Source organism: Cyprinodon variegatus, unplaced genomic scaffold (assembly GCF_000732505.1).
Source record: "Cyprinodon variegatus isolate N-32 unplaced genomic scaffold, C_variegatus-1.0 Scaffold1331, whole genome shotgun sequence".
Lineage (NCBI taxonomy): Eukaryota > Metazoa > Chordata > Actinopteri > Cyprinodontiformes > Cyprinodontidae > Cyprinodon > Cyprinodon variegatus.
In genome coordinates, this window is record NW_015151784.1 from 78,843 (window position 1) to 101,469 (window position 22,627).

Sequence of the window (22,627 nt, forward strand, 5' to 3'; positions counted from 1 at the left end):
AATATGTTCCTCTCTTCAGTCTTTTCCATGGAGTCCATTTTCCATCCATGAGGCCAGTATGGATACAAAAGGAAAAACCTACACTACAGGTGATCCTATAACAGTCATGACTACTGTTGCACCGATACTGATACCAGTATCAGGCGGGGCCCCGATCCAGTACTAAAATGGTGGTATTGGTATCGGCAAGCACCAACAAATAGGGCACCGATACCATTTTGAGAGCCAAAAGTTTATTCAACTATTGTCACCCATTCCTGGATTCACTTTGTATTAGTCTTTTTCCTGCTTCACAAAGGTAGGCAGCAGCTTAACAAAGCCATGATGGCAATTATTTTACATCCAAGTAGTATGCAGTTCTTCATATATACACACACACATCAATTTCATACAGATGGTATCGGTATCAGCCGATACTGCACAGCCAGGTCTGAGTATCAGGGCCAAAAATTGGCATTGGCCCAACACTAGTCATTACAAATGAATCCAACAAAGCTTAGCAACAGGAACATTGCCCAAACATTAAAACCAGAGCTCTCAAAACTCTGGTTTTAAATACACATTAATTAAAATTCTTTTTAATGGAATGATCATTTTTTATCATGACTAACAAACATGTTTCCATGCATTTTGGACCTAATCTGTGCTGTAATGTAATATATATTTTGATTGCTCTTTCAGTGTTTTCAACCATATCTTAAACTATTGTGAGATGTTTTTTGGTTATTGTGGTAGTCATAGAAAAAAACAAAAAATCATAGGAAAACATAAGAACAGATGCTGTGTTCAACCTTCAAAAACAGAAGGCTGAATAGCTGCAGCAGCAAATCAGAACTAAATGGCGGATTACCTCATGCAATACACTGTGGTAAAAATCAATACATAAGACGTTAACCTCATCTTCAGGAGATGTCTGTCAATTTCAGATTCAGTTATGCGAATGGACCACATAAAAAGCAGACATGTGGAGGGAATTTTTTTGAAACATTGGGTCCATGGATAATGTGTTTTATTTTTGCTCTGTATTATACTCCTCAATGTTAAAATTAATTTTTAGTACTTTATTTTCTCACTTAAATCCCTCTTTCCTAATAAAGTGCCATTTAATTATTTTTTTCTTTATGAATGGTAGAAAAATGTTACCATGTGTTGCAGTGTATGCACCATTGATGGTGCAAAATTCTCAACCTGCAGGTGTTTTAAAAATATTACTATAAAGAAGTTGCTTTTGAAATAAAACAGATTGACAAATATTATTGTCCATTTATAGGTAGGGGACACTGTTCAGGGCCCCTAAAAGGCTAGTTCCACCGTTGATCTTATCTTTTATCTCACAATATGTCAGGTTTTTTTTGTTTTGTTTTTTGTTTTTTTTTGCAGCCTCAGGTTCCTTCTTAGATGTCTTAATGCTAGCTTGCTGAGTCCACTCTCTGTTTCCTTGAGTGGTGAAGGACTGCTCAGAGTGATGCAGTTATCATTCAACTCTGCCCCTTTTTGTGACCGCTAAACCTCACAGCAGAAATCATTTCCCCCACTTTTCCCTGACTAATGCGCCACATGAAAGGCATAACAAGCAAGGCTGGGTTCTGATCAGCCGGGACTCTTAGAGTGATCCAGACAGATGGTTCCATCTCATTTTAGATTGAACTGTTCATCTTTCACCCCCACCATCGCTAATAATGACTTAATCATTAAAACTTCATTAAAATAAACACTTAAGCTTTTACAAGACATTCCTGAAACATGGTTGCTCACCCTGAAGGGCTGGTTATCCTCCCGCAGCAGTGTGTCGCAGGAAGCTTGTAGCAGATATTATTGATTTATGCCCGATATTGAAGCATAGTCGGCGCTATGTAATTCCACGACACAACGCAAGAGGGACAATCATGAACTAGCTGTGGGTCTAGATACGGCCGAGGCGGTGAGGAAGTGGGGGCAAGTTTGTGCGACAACGGAGTGACATGAGGGTGAAAAAGAGCGGGGATCCAGGTGGAAAAAGGGTCCCAGCGTTCTCGCGCGCCTTGCTCTTCTAACTGGTTTATCTTCACATGTCTTTTTTCACAATGGCGGTCATAAAAACAAAACAAACCGGTAAGGTACCAAACAGGAAACACGCATAGTGTAGAGCGGATGTAGATTTGACCAATCAGAGGCCTCCTGTCTGCGGCACTGTCTGCGATCACCTACAATTTTGAAGAGGTGCAGCAGAGGGTCTGCGGAAGGGGTGGGGTCTCATTTGCATTCACTGCGACACACGCAGATGACGTGGTTTCTGAGTACAAATAAGCCTTTAGCCTGGTTCTGGCTCTGTTTGGAAGTTTCTTCCTGTCAAAATAGAGTTGTTCCTTTCCTCTGTCACTACATGCTTGATCAGCTTGAGGGAATTTTCATAAAGCTTGTTTTTTTAGTTTGAATGCCTTGTATTTGAGAAAGGATCTTATTTGAGTCTGTCTGTGTTGCTTTAATGGTGGGATCATCTAAACAGGATCTGTGTGTCGTACAAAAGACATTTAGATGTCATTTACTGCGATTTGTTACATTTCTGCCAGATGTGGGGAACTTGCTTCAATGAAATGTTGTTTTGGATATGATCATTGAGCAGGAGTGTCTGGAAGGTCAAACAGCTGGGACAGCATCCAAGCTACAAAAACCAAGAGAAAAAGCTGGACTCGACATCAGAAAAATCAACTTTTTATTCATATCTCATCTTTATGATGAAAACAGAATCAAATACATCAGATAATTTTGTTCTCACAGATTCAATAAAAATAAACAGTGCAATAATCTCAGAGAAGGAAACCACGCCAGAATTTCACAGTGCAAACCCATGAAGAACAAGTCCTGCCTGCTGACAGCAATGATCTGAAGCAGCCCTCTTCATCCTGAAGGTTTCTGCTTGTCTGCTGAAGAAACCCGCCTAAGATTCAGAAACCTGCAACTTCTCCAACCATGCTTCCGCACAGCTCTGCAGATATCTCACCCACAGAGTGCTTCCCCTTTAGAATCACAACAGATCTGAGGAATTCAAATTTTACAACCATCATAAATTAGTATGATATCAATATCCTGTAAATAACAGAAAGAATCACGTTTAACAAAACTCAGGAAGTGCACTTAGTTTTTAGATGACAAACATTTTGTGCAAAAGGAGGAAATGTTGTTTAAAGAGTTTGTGAGCAGAAAAATTGGAAAACAGAATCCATCCATCCTTCTTCTTCCACTTGTCCATCAGGATAACATTTGACTGGTGCCAATCTCCAGCAATCTACAGGCTTAGACGGTGTACGCCGTGGACAGGTCCATTAGTAGCCTATCCTTTTTTAGAATTTTAGCAGAGTGTGGTTATATTGAAAAACAAACTCACTGCTTAATTTCAGGTTACAATTATCTTAACCTGCAGGAGGATTTGTTTCAGTGTCAGGAGAAGCTGTATGTTCATCAGGATCTATAGGATGCAGGTATCTGCAAATCAATCATCCATCCTTACAGTCACCTGACCCCCAGGTTAAAGGTCATGTGAGGATCCCAATAAACTCTTTCAATATGATCAGATTCACACTGTGATCCAAAATATGCCGTAAGAAAGAAGAGTTTTAGATCAGTGTGTATCAGGCCAAACCTGCAGCTGATATCGGTTGGATTTTAGTGTTCTGTTTTCAATGTAAGTGTTGTTCTATGCAGTTTCTGTAGTTTGTTGAAGGGAGTGCTGCTGCTGGTTCTTGGACCTGCGTCGGTTCATTCACTTTTAGGTTTTATTGGATAAGTTTGGTTCCTCCCCACATATTCTAGTGAAGGTTCTCAGTCATCCAGGTCATAGTCATTAAAAAAAAAAATGTAAAAACAATCCACTGGACTTGGTTTCCAAGTTTGAAGACGTTTTTTTTTGGAATGACAAAATGTCAAACTTGGAAACCAAGTCCAGTGAATTGTTTTTAACTTTCCACATATTATATCTGAGGTAAGTTGGCAGCATGGGGCTACCAAATGTTTGAAATAAAATGAATTGAAACACAGATTTCAAACTGTTAATCTAGCTGTTGGAACACTTTCCAGTTCCAACAGTTTTCCTGCCCAGCCTGCTGCTGAAAATTAATCAAAAAGCCTTTTTTTGTATTACTTTTTTATATTTTAGAGCAATAATAATCTTCTAACTCAGGAGTCTCAAACTCTAACTCCTCAGGTAGCATCACTATTCAGCAACATTGCTAAATTTAATCAAAAATCAAGGTCATGGTAGAACTTGCTGACTCACCAAGGAGGTAATTTAGGAGTTGCAGACCCCTAGTTCTACAAAGAAAACAAAACACTTTATTTTGTGGATCAAGCCTAACTAAGTGAGCCTTTAATATGGCCGCTCACACCGAGTCTGTTCTGATTAAGGTTTCTTCCTGTTGAAAGGGAGTTTTACCTCTCCACTGTCGCTACAAGCATGCTTATTGTGAGGGATTGCCTTCGAGTCAATGAGTCGATGCAATCAACTGGTTTTCCTCAGATAGAAAACTTTGAATCTATTTGATTGTATGATCTGGTGAACTGTAAAGTGCCTTGAGAAAACATGTGTTGTGAATTGGCGCTATAGAAATAAACTGAATCGAACTGAATTAATATTAATATCAAGATAAATATAAGTTATGTGCCCCCCGTTAAAAACATAAAATTGTTTATTACTAAAAAAACATTAGTTTTAAAGGCTTGTCCAACGTGTTGCCTGCTAAATTCTACTCAGAAATTGCGTAAAAAGACACAGAAGTAAGGCTACATTTCTTTTTGCTTTCACTGTAACAAACAGGAGGTATGTGTGTCAAGTTAGTAGTTTATCAACAGTTTATTCTGGTTAATTTAAACCCACAAAGCTATTTATGTTAGATGAGCGGAGGCGTCATAGAACCAGCAGCAACACAGAGCCTACTCCCTAAACCAGAGTTAGACTGGATTCAAGTTAGAGTCACACCAGCGACTGTCCGTCGGTTTAGGTCTAAACTTAAACCAGAATCAAACTGGTCTTAGAATGGAGCTGGTGTGGATTTAAAATTAGCACCAGCTGAAGTTTAGCATGAATCTCAAACTGGAATAAAACTGAACGCAGGAACTATATCTAAATTAAAAATACACACAAGGTGTTTTTAAAAGCTGATGTTTAATTTTAATCAAGCTGGAGTTTTAAACCCGAGTCTTGCTGGACTCATAGCGACGGGAAGCTGACAACAAACTAGAGTCAGGCTGGAATGAAAAATTCACAAGCTGCAAACAAGCACAAACCAACAAACAGCCTGGCAAAAATATTCTCAGTTTAAAATATTCCAATATAAAAACATGTTCACGTTCCAACTACACTCCACACACAGACGTCACCATCTTTTCTCTCAGAAATATAAAAACACATCACAGCGATGTGCTTATTATTCTTTTCAAACATAGAGGGGTTCAGATTTTCTGCTACACGACCGTCAGACTTTAAAAAACATCTGAATCTTTTACAGATAAAAAAATATGAACTAGAAAGACGACAGAAAACTTTGCTACACCTGAACAGCCACGCCCTCCTCTCTGATTGGAGCGTAGGATGATGTCATCATACATGCGGGTGGGAACCATTGATTAAGGAGGCTAAACCTGTCTGAAAGGCTGTCTAAAGACTGAGAACCGTGTGGACCGCCCCCTGATCTGAACCAGGGGCCGTTCCTCATACTGCATCTTTGTGGTGAAGGTTTTCACTAATACAGACAAAATGAAGCTGGGTGTGTTTGTTTGGGGCGGATCGATGCTCCTTTACTAACAGACACCATTTATTCTAACCTGTGGAACAATAACGATGTTTAGCTGAAAAGCTCTGATCAACAACTCAAACTGTGTCACATGGGAGGAAGAGGAGCGTTGAACAGATGAATCTTCAGGTGCAAACAGAACCGAATCCAACGACTGTGTTGAAGGAACGACGCGACTGGAGAGTTTGACTCGTCAACAAATAATCGGGTTTGGATCACCTTAAAGCTCTCAGAGGTTGGTCGAAACTGACGATGGTACATCATCATCATCATCATCATTACATCCTCATCATTTGCATAATCCCAAAGACAGCGGCATTATCAGTAATATCACCATCTTCCTCACCTCCTCCACATTATAATCAGTGTAACCTTCATCAACTCTAGCACATTAATAATTGTTATTATCGCATCATTATCAACATTTTCATCACCATTATGACCAACATAAAAGTCCTTGTCCTAACTGTCATCTTCATGATGATGACTGTCATCATCACCTTATTTGCATAATCCCTCAGAACAGCTTCTTCATCATCATCATCATCAGTAATGACACCATCTTCATCACATCCACCATCATCATCTGCATCAGTCAACATCATTGTCACCTTTATCAACAGTGCTATTATCGCATCATTATCATCTTTATCATTATCACCATTATGACCAACATAAAAGTCCTTGTCCTAACTGTCATCTTCATGATGATGAGGATCATCATCACCTTATTTGCATAATCCCTCAGAACAGCTTCTTCATCATCATCATCATCAGTAATGACGCCATCTTCATCACATCCACCATCATCATCTGCATCAGTCAACATCATTGTCACCTTTATCAACAGTGCTATTATCGCATCATTATCATCTTTATCATTATCACCATTATGACCAACATAAAAGTCGTTATCATAACTTTCATAATGATGATGATGATGATGATCATGATTATCATCGTCATGATCATGATCATGATCATCCTGATTTCTCCGAGTCAGTGGAAAATGTAGTTGGGGATATCCCTATTGGTGTCTCATTGGTCTCAGATGGCGGTGTCCCAGAACACGGTGGTGGTGTGTCCGGCTGCATTGGGCGGGGCTGAGTATGGCGGCGGCTGCTTCCTCCTCCAGGTGGGCAGGTTGGGCATGCTGTCCTGTTTGCACAGGTTCTTCTCTGGCCGTTGGCGAGCTTTGATCTCTCGACACAAAACTCTCTTTTTCTCGATCATCTCCATCATAGTGGCGTCACCACAGAGCCACGGCATCTGGTGATGAAGAACAGCTTATCATCATCAACACATCGTTGACCCCCAGACTGAGCTCTGAGCCTCTCTGTATGGGGTCAGTGTTAGTTCCAGACATGAGGGTAGTGACATCAGTCTGTCACTGTGGCAACATTCAGACACCAACACTCAGACAGGAAGCAATCAGAGTTGAATTATCGAAGTAGAATAATCAGCATTTCATTTCTAATGAATTTCATTATCCTAACAGCCTAACGAGCGTTTTCATCTTGGATCAAGCATTTGAGAAAACCAGCAATTACTGGTTAATATCCCTCTAGAGGATTTTTGGCCCATTCTCCTTTGTGAGATGGTTTCCTGTTTACAGCCATTTATTTAGAGCCTTATTGTACTGATTGGCAGATACAGTCTGGGGGCAGTTTTACTACAAAATACTTTTACTGAGGAAAAATCTAAATATAATAATCACAGCTGTTACTTGAGTAAAATGTTTGGGTAGTCCATCAGTAGTACATTTATCGAATAACGAACAAGCTTTTTTTGTCTCTCTTTAAAGAATAAGACATGCAGTTAATATTTATATTAAACTGATTGTTCTTGTTTTTTTTTTATATTCAAGCGTATTTGAACCTACGACGACATTTGGAGGTCAAGCTGACATACAGTAAGGAGTAAATATCGTCAGCAGAGGTGGAGGTTTTATAACCCCTATGTTAAAAATAAATTTGATAGGAAAAATGTTTCTTCTGTCTGGAATTGTTTCTTTTAAAATATACAATTTCATCCATTAATGGGGTTGTGAGCGGTGCTGGTGCCTATCCCAGCTGTCTACAGGGTGAGAGGTGGGGTCCACCCTGGACAGGTCGCCATTCCATCGTAGGGCAACACAGAGACACACAGGACAAACAACCATTCACACACACACTCACACCTAAGGAGAATTTAGAGAAGCCAATAAACCTCACAGTCATGTTTTTGGACTGTGGGAGGAAGCCGGAGTACCCGGAGAGAGCCCACGCATGCTCATGGAAAACATGCAAACTCCATGCAGACTCCATCGTGTCCTATTTTTCTTTCGGAGATATTAAAGATTATTTTTAGGTCATCCAGAGGTTTCTATCCCTTCATTGAGCTCCAAACTAAATAAAAATGATCTACTTTTTCAGTGCTACTTAATTTTTGCTGGTAAAATTGTAATATTTTCTGAATCATTTTTAATGATTCTACCCCTATCAACCCTATAACATCTTCTTGTCAAGGTCTCACTATTGGCACTTCACAATAGAAGCACAGTGGAACTGTGACAATTTCAGACTGCTGCTAAATTGTTCTCTATGCACAACCTTTGAATCTGCTTAAAGAGTCCATGCATTTTTGGAAAAGCCCAGAGCACTGAAAAAGTAGGTCACTTTGGTTTAGCAGGGGTGCGTCTGGCTGATGCTCGGAATCGGGTGTATTTCCTTGTAGAAGGGAGGAGGACGAATAGTCCTAGGCTTTTTAAAGCCACCTAAAAACCTCTTCTGAACTTTTCTTATTTCCTCCTTTATCAGCTTTATTTCCTCTTAATTCCATTTTAACTGAAAAAAGCTTAATCTTGCCGGCACTTGACGCAAGGTGAATTCTTAAAAAGTTCAAATTTTCACCGCTCCACTCTCTCCATGCGGTGCTGCTGTTTGACAACACCTCATTTCTATCAAATAGGAAGAGTTGAGAGCAGAGCACTGACCCTGCCTCCTCACTGGCTGCATCCCTGTGTGGTTTACATAAGGATACTGTGCAAATCCAATGACACCGCATTCAGTCTGAGTGCCACTTAAGGAAACTACTTAAGGAACCACCATCTTTCTTATGTAACCTACTTTTGCAAAACTTGTTGATGCAAAGTATGTTTGTAGTTTGGCAACCTGCTGCAGACAGGGAGCGAGCTGAACAAAGGAGCTGTAGCCACGGTCCTCTGATATAGTACAGCTAGATTTATGCAATAAATAGCAGTCTTTAATTTACATTACATGAGGGAGGATAACATGTACGCTTCATTAAAAGAAAACACCAACCTCTTTGAAAGAACCCACACTGAAAACTTAATGTTAATGTTAAAATCAGAATACCAAACTTCTTCTGCTCTCCACAACTAAAGCAGGGATATGTATAATTAAAATGCTAAATGATGTTAGTAATTAAAACAGACAAAAAAGACAGTTCTGTAATGAAGTTTGTGTTTGGGTCTGTTTCTTATCTCAGGAGTTTCTTCAGTAGTTCCTTTGTGGTATATTTTATCGTGTCATATTCTGTTAATTTTATCCTTTTAGGGTTTCTATGTAGACTTATAGTTGGTTAAATATATATAAAAATAATCTAGTTACTTTCTGCCTTATGATTTATGTCCCTCTGTTGCAGCCTTTTAGTTTACACATTCACTATTATGAATGTCTAAACTACAAAGGTTGTCGTTTTAATATTTATCTTTGGCTTCTTTGTCTTAACTTTCCCAGTACTCCATCAGCTGGATGTATCATCATGGAAAGGATCTGTTTTTTGCCTTTTGTCTCCTTCCCAGACATTGACATCCATCCATCCAGTCTATGGGTGAGAGGCTAGGTACAGCCTGGACATACAAATACAAACAACCATGCACGCACACACTTATACCTAAGGACAATGTAGAGAAGCCAATTAACCTAATAGTCATGTTTTTGGACTGAAGGAGGAAACCGGAGTACCCGGATAGAACCCATGCATGAACAGGGAGAACATGCAAAGAAAGCATCAGGGCCAGAAATAGAACCAAGAGCACTCTTGCTGCAAGGCTACAGTGATACCCACTGCTCCACCGTGTGGACTATAAAATTAATACCGATGTTCCTGCATAAAATATTTTTGTAAAAAAATGCTGATAATCGGAGGACATTAGTGTAACTTAGTGACTAAGGGAGAAAGAGGAAGGGACGTGAGAATGAGTTAGATTTGGAGCAGTGGTTTTGTCATGGACAGCTGCTGAAGTTTTCATGGATTAAGATACATCTATTCAACCCTATAAGGCTGGTGTCAGCTTATTTAGGTTCAAGATGAGCTTGGGAGAAGTTGCAGAACTCCACACTGTCTCTTCTGTGCTTTTTGAGAGGCATGGATTTTTTTTGTTCCCTTATTGATAATTGCTAATGTTGCTGGAAGCCATGATGCGACTAAATCTAGGATACTTCTGTTAAAATAAGCCTTTTAAATTCATATAATTCAGAACCACTTCGTATGTCCTGATGCATGATTAAATAGGATCAGTATTGTGTCATAAACACTTTAATCTCATTGTGAATTTGTTAGTAATTTTCGATAAAATATTGTTAACTTATTGTGTCTCTATTATGTTTCCATTGGCGTCCCTATTCAACCTAATCTTGAGTTCCAAGTCAAGGTAGTGAATTTTAAATAGGTTTTCTTGCAGTTTTATTCTGTGTAAATGGAATTAAAGCTGGCTGTCGAAACAAGTATTTTTTTTTAAATTAGTTGGCTCTTATATGATTTGTTTCAGGGCATAACAGGGGGAAACTAGCAAAAAACTGGACAGAAGATCAATTTTAATGTTTAGCCAGTCCAGTATTAATACAAAGAAACCAGAACTAAGAACACAAACTACAATTGCTCCAAAAGGATTATTTGAACACAGAAGTAGACATACATGAAAATGATAACACTGTAGACTCAGACATAACAAACAGCATAAGAGACAACATTTAGGTTTTTATTGAAAAAGGTTTGACAAAGAAACACAATCACGGGGAGGAGGTGATGGAGGCAGGGTGAAGTTTGGCTCAGTTCTAGTCCGATTCTACCAACTGGCACTATGGAGGTTCTGTTATGCTTTGAATGAGTTCCAATCAAAAGAAACTGTATAGAAATAAAAGACTGTTTTGCTTGTGTTAAGCTTAATCTCTACTGTGTGATTATATGCATACCTCACACGACAAATGTAGGAGAACTGTATTAAACGGACTGAAACTGGGCAAAATGTTTAACAACATGGTGGAGAATATGTGTATCAAAATAGATAGAGTTAGAAGCAGGAGGGTATGGATCAGGTCAGCAGGGGGTCAGAATAAAGCCCTATTTACACTACCCTTTTGAAACCGTACCGAGATTGGTCTGAGCACGGTAACCGAGATAACTGTTTAGAGTAAATGCCACGCACAACCGTACCGGACCTCGCTAAACTGGTACTAGTTCATCGGTAGGGCTTTGTGCGGTTCAGTTCTGGCTAAAGGCTGATTTATACTCAGAAACCAGGTCATCTGGGTATGTGTCGCAGTGAATGCAAATTTGCCCTCCCGCAGACACTCTCCAAAATTGTAGGTGACCGCAGACAGTGCCGCAGACAGGAGGCCTCTGATTGGTCAAATCTACATCTGCTCTATACTATGTGTATTTCCTGTTTGGTACCTTACCGTCTTATTTTGTTTGTATGACCACCATTGTGGAAAACGACTTTTGAAGTTGGACCAGCTGGAAGAGTGAGTTGCGTGAGAATGCTGGGACCATTTTTCCACCTGGATCCCCAGCTGTAGCTAGACCCACAGCTAGTTCGTGATTGTCTTGCGTTGTGGCGTGGAATAACGTAGCGCAGACCACGCTTCAAACTTGGGCATAAATCAAAATCATATGCAACAAGCTAACTGCTACACACTGCTGCAGGTGTATAACCAGTCCTTCAGTTCTCCGATAACAAAGAGCGTACGAGCAGACCGCGTCATCTCCTTACAATCAGCGTCTGTAATCATGAAATTTAAGAGTCATAAAAATACTAGCTTCCCTACCGTGCCATACAATTTCCAGTGATGATTCTTCTTAGCAGTGTGATGAACCTAAACATCTGCCGTTGTTTCCTGTGTCTATAAGCCCTGATTAGACTATTGTTTGTCGTATCCACTTCCCAAAAAGCAGACTCTATCAAGGAAATCCACCAAAGGCAGCCTTCTTCACCTGACTCCCGCAAATAACGAAATATCACAATGATAACAAAACATAACTTGATTTGCCTGTTTAACTCTAGGTAGTACTGTAGATCGTCACTAGGAGGCCAGGAACTGTGCTAGCGTGGTGTGTAAATGGTCTTAAGGAACCAGGCTCGGCACAGTTAACTGATCCAAGCTCGGCATGGTTCGGTTTTCAGGGAGTAGTGTAAATGGGGTATAAGGAGCGGTAGAAAAATAATAATAATAATAATGGGGCTTAGTCAAAATGCTTTATAATGAGGGCACAGGCAGTATGTGTATGACTGGAGCTGGCAGGTATGGATCAGAGTAGGACCTAATTAGAAAGTATCAGAGTGGGAGAATTCAGCACATATTAGAATATTCAATGTGTGGACAGAGGTAAGAGGATTTTGTTTGATTTCTTGTTTTATGATACTAATGTTTAAAAAGAGTTTAATGTGTTAAAGTGCTTGAGAATGACTCAATGTTAGTTCAGCATCAGTGTGGTGTTACGGTGCTGCTTTTTAAAACTTTAGCATGTTAGTAATAAAGTGTTATTGAGCCAGTGAATGTTTGGCTGCAGGCTGTTAGTGATTATAATTTAGATTAAGACCAAAAACTAAGTTCAGGAGAAGGTCTGAAGCTCCTGTTCTCTGTTTGTTCACCAAAGTTCAGTCCTGTGTGAACATTTCAAACACATATGGTCAGGACAGGTGATAGAGACACAAGCACACAGGTGACAGGGTGCTGGACAGGTGTCTTACCTGGCTGAGGGCGGGATGGTGGGACTCGTGGAGGTGGCGTTGTGGAGTTCCTGGAGAAGGAACCCCTGATGTTGATGCAGATCGGCCCAGTTTTCCTACGGTCTTTGATTCTGCAGAACCACACACCAGGATGTCATTCGACATAGTAATGTTGCTATAGGTTTAGACTTGTGGAGGACATAGGGACCCCCTTTTCATCATTCTGCTTCATTCTATCTCTATTCCACCACTCTGCAGAATCTCTTAGTTCAATCTCTAACGTTATGCTCTCCCTGCTTTTTCTCATAGTAGCTTCACCTTGTCTGTTCCTGTTTGACTGTGACACCATCCTGGAGAGAAATATCAGCTGTGCTGCTGTCATCAGCACCTTTGCTTATAGATGTTGGAGATCGGCTGAACGTGGAAAGGAACAGCCGGAAGTACAATGGAAAACAGGAGAGTAAGATCAGGCAAAAAAATGGATGGATAAACTTGGGGATAGCTAAAGGATATGAAGATGTATAACTACTGGAAAATACACTGTGTTCAGATATTATAATTCCACATAGTAAATATGATGGAACACATAGATTAAAAAAGCACAAAAACACATAAATAAATTATACTAGCAAGTCCTACAGAATCAGACAAAGATTTTATTGAGAGGAATATTAGAAATGTTTATTCCTTTATATTCTGCTGTTTGTAGACTGTAAATAATTCACTGTCAGCTGTCAATACAACTTGTCTGCTGTTTCTGTGAAATCCCCGTTTCCTCAGATGTACTTTAAATGGACATATTATCTATGTGATTTAACATTACTAAAATTAAAACAGGTTGCAAAGCTTGAAGCATCTGTTTGTTTAGGGGGGGTGGTGGCCCAGTGGTTAGGGCTTAGAGTTTGGAAACCTGAGGTTCTTGATTCAAACTCTCTTCCACAGCCTGCCACGATGCAAGACCCTTAACCCCTAATTGCCTGATTGAATCCTTGGTCGCCCCTCAATGGCAACCCATCGGCAACCACAATGGCAACCCACTGAGGTAAATTTCTCCAAGATGAGATCAATAAAGTTCAGTTATTATTATTATTATAATTGTCTGAAAATTATTTAACTTAACCAAGCCTTCTGTATGGTTGGAAGCTCGGCCTGTCGAGGGTTGAGTTTGACTCACCGTCCATCTGACCTCCTGTTGATATACCAGTTCAAAGCGTTAAAGCTACTCACCTCCTCCCCCTGAAAGCATCATGGTGGGGCTCACGGATGACCTCCCCAACCTGCTGGACACAGGACTTGATTGTCCATCTCTGTCTTTGCTGTCATGTCTTGGCAGAGACTTGGAGTCTCCTGCGTTAAATAAGAAAAGACATGTCAGTGCATACGTAAAGAAACAAACTGATAATTTTGTCTGTTTTTAATAGAACATTTTAAAAAAGCACAAAGAAGAAAAAATGTCGGTAGATGAAACAATAAAACTTAAAGAAGAAAATCTGAGAGTATGTGGTGCAGTATTAATCCTTTTCAAGTGAAAATGTTTTCTGGAAATTATCAGAGCTTCTACGTAAACGCTCAAATGGTTTTCTAAATTGAAAGTTATTTCTGAAATGTTTTTACCTGCCTTCCCCTCTCTATTCTGCTGATCTTTCATCTGCATCAGCAGTGCTCAAAATGGGAGTTATGGCCACACTCTAGTTAATCTTGAACCTAAAGTTCAATTCTACATGTTCACAGGGAAAAATGCAACAACATTTTTTGCAAAAGCAGGAACTCTGGATAAAAAGGAGAAAAACTAGCATATTTTAGTATCTGATATTGCTTCATGTAGTGAAAGCTGTAGATATATGGAAACATAAACAGGGTGACCAGATGCCTCTTTTTCCCAGCTATTTCTTGCTTTTCAGACCTAAATAAATGCCATGGGGGGATTTCAAAATCGTACGGGATTTTGGCTGACTGCCTCGAACACATTACAGAGCCTATATGTAACGATCTTCGCTCTGTTGGTTTTCTCTAAGTTTTCAGTTTCAAGTTTATCCAGGTTTTTCTTTGTTTTCTAGCTTTATTGGTGTGTTCTGGATTTATTTAAGTTTCTTAGGTTACTTATTGCTTGTCCTCTGTTGCCCCCTTGTGTTTTCTTCTCCCTTGGCTTCCTCGTCAGCTCTACTCACACCTGCTCCTTATCAGCTCGTTAGTCCTGCCTTTGTTCAGTCAGCAATAAATACGTACACTCCCTCTGCAGTCCCTCAGTGCAGCTTCCTCGTCTTACTTTGTCTCACCCTGGCTCCTTGTGATTGTTTTCCCCTGATGTCGCCATGGTTCTGATTTATGTTTAATTTTTATGTATTTATACATTTATAAGTTGGATTTTTGGATTCCTGTTTTTGCTACCAGTGTTATCCCATTAAATCTTCACTCACCCCTGCCTCTCAGCCTCTGCATTTGGGTCCTCACAAAAACCTCAACCAAATTGTGACAGAAAAACTTAAAGAAAACCAACAGAACCAAGATCATTACACCATAGGGCATTGTGATTAGATTGCCACTCCATTCCACTACTCCATTGCAGGTTTCTCTCTATGGTAAATTAGTCACGCCCATACCTTTTCCCCAAATCCAATCACTTTGCATCATCTATGTGTGATCATGTGTGGGAAAAGTAAAGAGAGTTTGCTTGCTGCTAGTCTACTCCTGAGTGCGACAGGCAATAGCACATATGTGTCCACCGGTTTTACAGCAATGCCTAAAGGAAAGTGTGCGTATACGGAAGAGCTAAAGAAAAAATTCTTGCGCTTTTGCCAGGGTCGTGAACCATATGAGGCAGGGTGTTTGACATGTAAGGCAGGCACTTATGTGTCTGTGCCACAGACACATAAGTGCTGTGCCATTGTCTGTGCCTTGCTCAATGTGTGATGGTGTAGTAGTAACAGCAGTTCTATATATAGATGCTAATACTAAACATTAAGATGCAGCTACAGATATATATAGTTCTGACTCCGACTCATATGGATACCCGCTGCTCTTCTCTGTTCCTCTCATCTCATGCAGTTAAATTTAGTTGTTTTTCCTTTATTTTCTCTCTTTTTGTACACTCTTTCTTTTCTCTCTCTCTCTCCCATTAGTTCTTATTCCTTCTTTCTTTTTCACATCCCTGTCCATGTCCGTTATATATAGGTTTACTCCCCAAATAATGTTCAATAGAGTTTCATATACAAGTATCAAGCAGAAGCTTATGGCAACACTCATCCTGGTCTGCTTGTGAAAGCAAAGCTGTTGGCCTATCATCTAGCACTGAGACATAAATTCTCAGAGCTATATTTGATAAACAGGACATAAAAAATGAAAGAAAGATATAAATATAAAGAGCTGTAGAGGCAGAAGGTAATTAAGCCAATGCTAAGGGCCTGCAAACCGTCAGCAGCCTCCCATTAATGCTTTAATTTTAAAATCGATCTAAAATGAGAAAGAAAATACTGTTAAAATTGATTTGACAATTTAAGCAAAAGTATTTAAATGGTTTAATATCTTAACTTAAGGTTTTAAAGGGCCCTTTAATTTATTCCTCTACATAATTCCACCAAATCTGTATAGAACAGGTGTTATAAGTGATGATGATCATATCAGGAAGAAGGGCCAAAACACTACTCATGTTAAGGCCCCATACAACCTTGGGCCATACCTTCCTTATTGCAGGAGATAACAGCTTAGATGAAGCAGAGTTCTGCTGCATGTCTGACTCATGCTGTTCAAGTACGGTACTTTGGTTTCTTTATTAGTATGTTTTCTAATATTCTGTGATATTCTTACCTTCACCCTCTCGGCTCTTCCTTCCTCCTGAGCCTCTCTTCTTCACTTGTCTGCCTGATGCAAACAGGTTGTTTAGTTCATCCAGTGGACTCGTTGGAGTCTGGGACCTCCCGGAGACGTTATGCATGGAGCCATGGGCGGAGGAGGAGTTACTGAGTTTAGCCCCGCCCTCTCCTGCCCTCTGCGAGGATGATGATGATGACGAAGAGGAGCGGGGCATGCTTCCTCCAGCTATCAGAGTATCGTAAGGTGGTGGCCTCTTCAAACTGAGAGGAGTCAAAGAGCGTCCCATGCTGACCGGAGAGGGACACGCTGATTGGCTGCGGGGGTAACCATGACCACTGTGGGCAGAGCTAGATGACTTGTAAAAGCTGGAGGGAAGAGGAGGGGCTGATGACCGACCAGAGGATGTGATTGTGTGTGTGTGGGGCACTTCCCGGTCCCTATCCTTGTCCCTATCCCTGTCCCGGTCTTTGCGGTGGTGACTGGAGCTCTGTGGCTGCTCTGCACCCCCTGATTTACTCACGTTAACATTTTCTAACATAGGTAGACGAGTTACGTCAAGGGGCGTGAGAGGGGACTCGTCAGAGTTAGGGGAGCATTGAGCCGGGGCAGGTGGAAAGACAAGCAGAGGTGGACGGTGAGTTAGGAGGTTGGGGAAGGGTGGGGGAATGTCACAGAATGAGCCCCGGGAGGCCCACGCTTCACTGTCCAGGATGGTGGACTGCACATCCTGCAGAAAGTCTTCCAGCATCGGGTACTTCATCTCCTCATACACAGACTCACTCTGCTCATCGTCAAGAGCTTCCTGACTTTTCAGCTCCCGCAGGATGTTTCCAACCATTTCAATATAAACTGGCTCCTCATCGTCTGTGTCTCTGGATGCGGGACTCTGACTCTGAGATGAGGATTTGTCACCTTGTAGGGAAGACTTCTTGCTGCAATGGTTACGGATGTAGGATTCATCAAAAGACGAGCTCAGCTGAGTGTTTGGATCTCTTTTGGGTTTGGGGGGAGGCATCTTTTTGCATTCTTCAGTGTGTTGATAGAATCGAGCTGCAGAAAAACAGAGAAAACTAATAACCCATGAACCTTCTGCAATTTCTACTTCTCATGTTAGTCAACCTTATGACTAAAATCAGTCTCAAACATGTTTTAGCTCTTATTGTTTAATCTTAAACTGGTATCATGGGATCATCAGACACCCAAGATTCAAATAGCCCGATTACATATTCATTCGTCATCCAGCCCTCAGAAGCCTGGAAATAACAGTTTATAGAAATAAGCTCTTGGTAACAGCAAGAAGCACGGTAGTTTATATTCAGTCCTGAGGGACTGATGTCCCATAGGTCTTTACTCCAATTAAACTGATTCAAGTGGCTGAATTGGCTCTTTAGCATTCCATCATCTGGAGCAGCCTGCTAATGACTCATCCATTTCCATTAAAGGTTTTAAAACATGCAGGACACCAGCCCTAAATCTGGACACTACTTACATGAAGCCTGCCCTGGACAGAGGTCTGAAACATTGTCCTAAAGCTGAGGTCTTAAACAGGGAGTCTGCGACCCTTTAGGAGGTCCATGGAGGTACTGCATTGGGGGTTGCGAAAGTTTTGGTTGATTAGACTTTGATTTTATATTCCCCCTGCAATTTTTTCCACTAATTGAAATGTCTTTAAACACACATAACATAAATTCAACACACTGCAGTAAACAGATAAATGGAGGCAGAAGATGTCTTTCATTCATCAATGCACACATTCAGCGACATGGAGAAGCTCTTTCAAACTGGGCACCATTTCATTCACAACACCTGTCCAATCAACCAGGAATCAGAATGAGAAATACTTTAATAATCCCAGGGTGAAATTACTTTTGTTAGTTTCCTCCATCTGTAATAGAGTGACTATAGGACCAGTTTGATATAACGCTATTTCATACAATATATATATGTAATTAGGGGGTCCCTGCTCCAACACGCCATCAGCATGGGGCTCCTTGGCCTGGAAAATGTTGCAGACCCCTGTTCTAAAGGACATAGAGACTTTCTATATGCTATGATGCTGTTCTCACCTTCTGACGGTTCTGCACCATCCTTTGTTTCTTGATAATCTCTCTTTATGAAACCAGAGACTCCATCTACCGCCTCAGAGCTGCTGCTCAGTTTGGTCGTAGGGTCTCGCCTGGGTTTAGGTGGGGGTTGTTTGCGACTGTGGTTGGAATCTTCCTCTCCCCCGCCCACTGAGTGAAGAGACTGGGATCGAACAGTGAAGCCTTGCGTAGTTGTAGGCAGTCGATCCTGTGGTGCCGGCATTGTCATGAAGCCCATTCTGAAATGTTTCCCAGAGTATGCCCCATCTGCAGCCATGGTGACATCTTCCCCAATCCTGAAAAAGACCCACAGAAAATTTGGCGAGTTCCCTTCTGATCTGAGATTTATTCAAGTATAGTGTCAATAGTCATAATCAGAAATGTCAAAGATGTCCATAAAATGTGTAGAACGTTTAGCATACAATACTGTGGACAGTAAAATAATGATAATGAAAAGTTTAAAACAAGGGCTTCAATGTAAAACTCTTGATTCGTGGGGCCGTGGAGCTTTTACTTGTTGTTTAAATAGTTTATTTAGCTCTCTGCTCACGACCTACTTATTTGATTTAAATAGATTGAAGCACAGACACACCAAAAACTGCAGGGCACCAGTGCACTAAGACTTAGGAGTTGCAATCTAATTCTACCAGTTTAAATTTCCATGCCCTGGTGTTCTGCATTAGAACAAAAACCTCGTCTTGTTCATGTTTTTGTTGTTAGGAAAAGTTGATCTGTTTTAAGTGAAATGTATCAGCATTAAACATGATGATCTTAGTTACAAAACTGCATTTACCTCTTTATTGCCTCTTCCTGCCTCCTTTTCTTCTGGTGTTTTTCCTGAAGATAGTTCCAATTGGTTTGGTTCCGTATGCGGTCGCTCTCCCTGGCGATGTCAGAAGCGTTTTGGATCACCAGACCATCGTATGTTCGAAGACCGCTGTCCTCGACGTACTGAAAGAATCTTCTGAAGGAAGAAGCCTCTTCCTGAGAGGTCATGACTCACAGATCTGAAGAGAGGATAAGATCAGATGCTTTCTGAGCTCATGCTATGTTCTCCTTGGGTTTGAGTTTCAGTTAATCAGGTTCTGTGGTACACAGCTGAGGTTATATGTCAGATTAAATTAGCCTCAACCGCAGCTCTGACTTCTAGCAATATACGTGAAGAACATTTGTTGACCTGAGAACTGTCTCCATTTTAATCAGAAGGAGGGGAATTAGGGGTATTAGGAAGTGGAATTAAAATCAATAATAATAATAATAAATCATAAAATATAACAATTGCAAAAAATAAAAAACTGCTTTTTTTGGAAAATTTGACACATATTCTTCTTAGAAAGACTTTGTAAGTATACATTTTAGTCACATGACTCTTAAGTATAGATTTTGGCCATAATGCACTGCATAAGACAAACGGCACCAGTTTTCGGGTTAAAATTAAGATTTCTTTATTGAGGGGCAGCTTCTGTCTACAGGATCAAATCATATCAAATTTAAAGTTTGATGATTCAAGATGTAAAACTGTGTGAGAAGGAAGGAAAGTGCTACACAATATAAAGTTAGATCCTTGAAATCCTCTCATCTCTGTATTGTTGAATTCCTGTATTGAAATGTACCATACAGGTTGTTCCTTTATGAATATGTTAAAACAAATAAGAATAAATGTGCAAAGAGGAGAAACAAACATTGTAACAAACATTTCTAGAGATGGTTTATTCCCAAAAAACAGCTTAACTTGCTGCTGGTTGCAGTTTGTCTCTTAATTCTGTTGGCAAAAAAAAAATGTTCTCATCAGCGCTGAAAGCTGTTTTTCTGGATCCCAGCTATGAAAGGTTTAACTCTAACATTTAATGCCTTGCATGTCATTAATATATCTGAACCTGCTAAGGGACCGAGAACCATCGGTTCATGGTCTCTGTTGGAAAAGTACCTTGTTGATAAAGTCTTTTTGAATCCATCTGCTCTCTGTCGGCATCCCCTCCCCCAACCCCTGTCTCTCAGCATCCTTCTAAAAATGGAAGAGAGAGTCGGCCAGCAGTATCCTAGCAACAGCAGCATCTCTCAGAGGAGCATGATGTAATGCATCCTTTTACATGGCTGGTGAAGGGGAGACGATGAAAAGAGAAAAAGGAGGAGGTGAGGGACAGATGTTCCTTCTAACGATGCAAACTCCTCTGAAGCTCCGTCTGACCAGCAGGTCAGTATTTGGAAGATAAAAAAAAAAACTACTGCTGCTCCTCCCAGAATCATTTCACGCTTCACCTGCAGCTGATTTTATTATTGTCAGTTGATTTATTTACGTAATGTCTCTCTGTCAAACACATTCTCGAGCCCAAAGACGTGAACCCAACTTTACTTTGAGTTCTGTTTCCTCATGTTTGTATCTACGTTCCAACTTTCTGCTAATTCTTTAGGGAATTGGCAATTGCATAATCAGATGCTTCAAAAACATAAACACTTTAAAGTAGGAACATATTGAAGTAAATTTGCTGCAATTGAGCTGGGTCAGGTTGGAAAAACACCTGCTGAACGCCAGCTTCTCCAGCTTATGTATGGAATTCCACTGACAACCAAATCGAGAGAAAGTAGAAAGAACTAAAACCAAGGTCAGGAACAAACAACAGACAGATCTGTTAGTAAGCAAGGACTGTAATAATTGTAGAAATCAATAACAATACAAACATTTCTTCGTGTTAAAAAAAAAAAAGTTTTCCTTTCAACTGTCACCAAATGCTTCCCAGGAATAATGGATAACTGCAAGGGTGATAACTCAATAATTCAGCTGGGGTTCCTATGCATCCTTTGAACCAACTGACACAATAACTTCAATTATTCTATCTTGTATTACAGTTGAGATCAGACTGGACCAGGAGTCACTGAATCTAATCTGTCTGCATAAATTGATTGTATTGGTATACATTTAGTGAGTGAGAATTTCCTTGTAACCAGAAATCAACTTGAACATTTTCAATTTAAATGCTTTGAGAAACATAGGTAATAAATTGTATATAAATTAGAAAAAAAGGTGAATGGATGAATCTGAAGAACAGTTCAGTTTTGGCTTTTGACTAGCTGCTCTCTGGTTCCAGTTCTTGTGTTAAGGCTCAGCCCCATGGTTCTCTGGTTTCTGTTTTGTATTGCTTAGATTTCCTTTCTTTGCTGCTGTGGTTTTAGTCTTTGGTCCATTGATTTTATTCATCTCATTTACTGGGTTGATTTTGGTGGTCCATTGTTTTTACTCCTGTTGCTCTTGTGTTTCATTCCTGCAGGCCTGTGGTTATGGTTGGGTTTAAAAATGCTAATATGGCAGCCATATTGAATCATGCCTTGGTCTCTTCCTAGTTGAATTATTTCAGATGTTTTATTCTTTTTATTTCCCCTTTATATTCCTTTCATGTCTTTCAAAATTAAATGTCCACATTTAAATCAAAATATTTTATTGTTTTTTATTATTCTATTCTGATTGCTTATAAAACAATGGTGGACATGTGGAAGGTAAAAGGGTTTGGGGTGAGAAGGAGTCGGACATGTTTTGAAGAGACTTTATTGACACTTCGAAGGGGATTCTTATTAAGCTAAAAGAGATCCTGAGAACAGCAGACATATTGAATACATGAAGCTGGAGGCTTACCTGAGGACCAGCGAGGACTCACACTCCCTCCATCCTTCCTTCAGTCCTTCCCTCAGTCCTCCCTCTGCTCCCAGATGGAGTGATGGAGCTTCCTGATGGCCGGAACTCAGAGGAAACGATGACTCTGATGTTTTTCTGCAGCAGCGATAATCCACCCTTCAACACCTCCTGCTGTCACAACCTCCTCCTCCTCCCCTCCTTTCCTCCTTTCCTCCTTCCCTCCGTCCTGTCATAAATCCTTACGCCTCACCCTCACACCCTTCAGCCGTGCACACAACGATCGGCACAAGAAGCAGGAGGCTGAAACCACGGCAACCTGACAGCATCCTCAGGCTGCTGACTCCTCCCCCTGCTGACGGCGGCTCAGTGTGTGTGTGTGTAAGAG

General features: G+C 40.4%; 1 protein-coding gene across 2 annotated transcripts; it reads right to left on the minus strand.

Moving 5' to 3' along the window:
* Positions 1–4,532: 4,532 nt before the first annotated feature.
* Positions 4,533–22,589, minus strand: nyap2 (neuronal tyrosine-phosphorylated phosphoinositide-3-kinase adaptor 2). 2 transcript variants are annotated; one of them, XM_015402289.1, is made up of 7 exons: positions 22,243–22,587; positions 19,408–19,621; positions 18,597–18,910; positions 16,525–17,580; positions 13,948–14,067; positions 12,742–12,851; positions 4,533–7,034 (listed from the first exon to the last, which is right to left on the minus strand). In XM_015402289.1, the coding sequence occupies exons 2-7, from the start codon at positions 19,608–19,610 to the stop codon at positions 6,813–6,815; spliced, it is 2,025 nt and encodes a 674-aa protein (XP_015257775.1). In that variant the 5' UTR covers positions 19,611–19,621; positions 22,243–22,587; the 3' UTR covers positions 4,533–6,812. The 2 variants fall into 2 exon arrangements, with proteins under 2 accessions (XP_015257775.1, XP_015257777.1); XM_015402291.1 differs by lacking the exon at positions 4,533–7,034 and adding an exon at positions 11,569–12,654 and having other exon boundaries at positions 22,243–22,589.
* Positions 22,590–22,627: the final 38 nt, after the last annotated feature.

Coding starts and splice junctions, on each gene's coding strand:
- nyap2 (XM_015402289.1), bottom strand. CDS start 19,610: ATGACCTCTCAGGAAGAGGCTTCTTCCTTCAGAAGATTCTTTCAGTAC. Junction 18,911..19,407: donor CAGGAAGAGGCAATAAAGAG/GTAAATGCAGTT, acceptor GGTCTTTTTCAG/GATTGGGGAAGATGTCACCA. Junction 12,852..13,947: donor GATGCTTTCAGGGGGAGGAG/GTGAGTAGCTTT, acceptor GTGGTTCTGCAG/AATCAAAGACCGTAGGAAAA.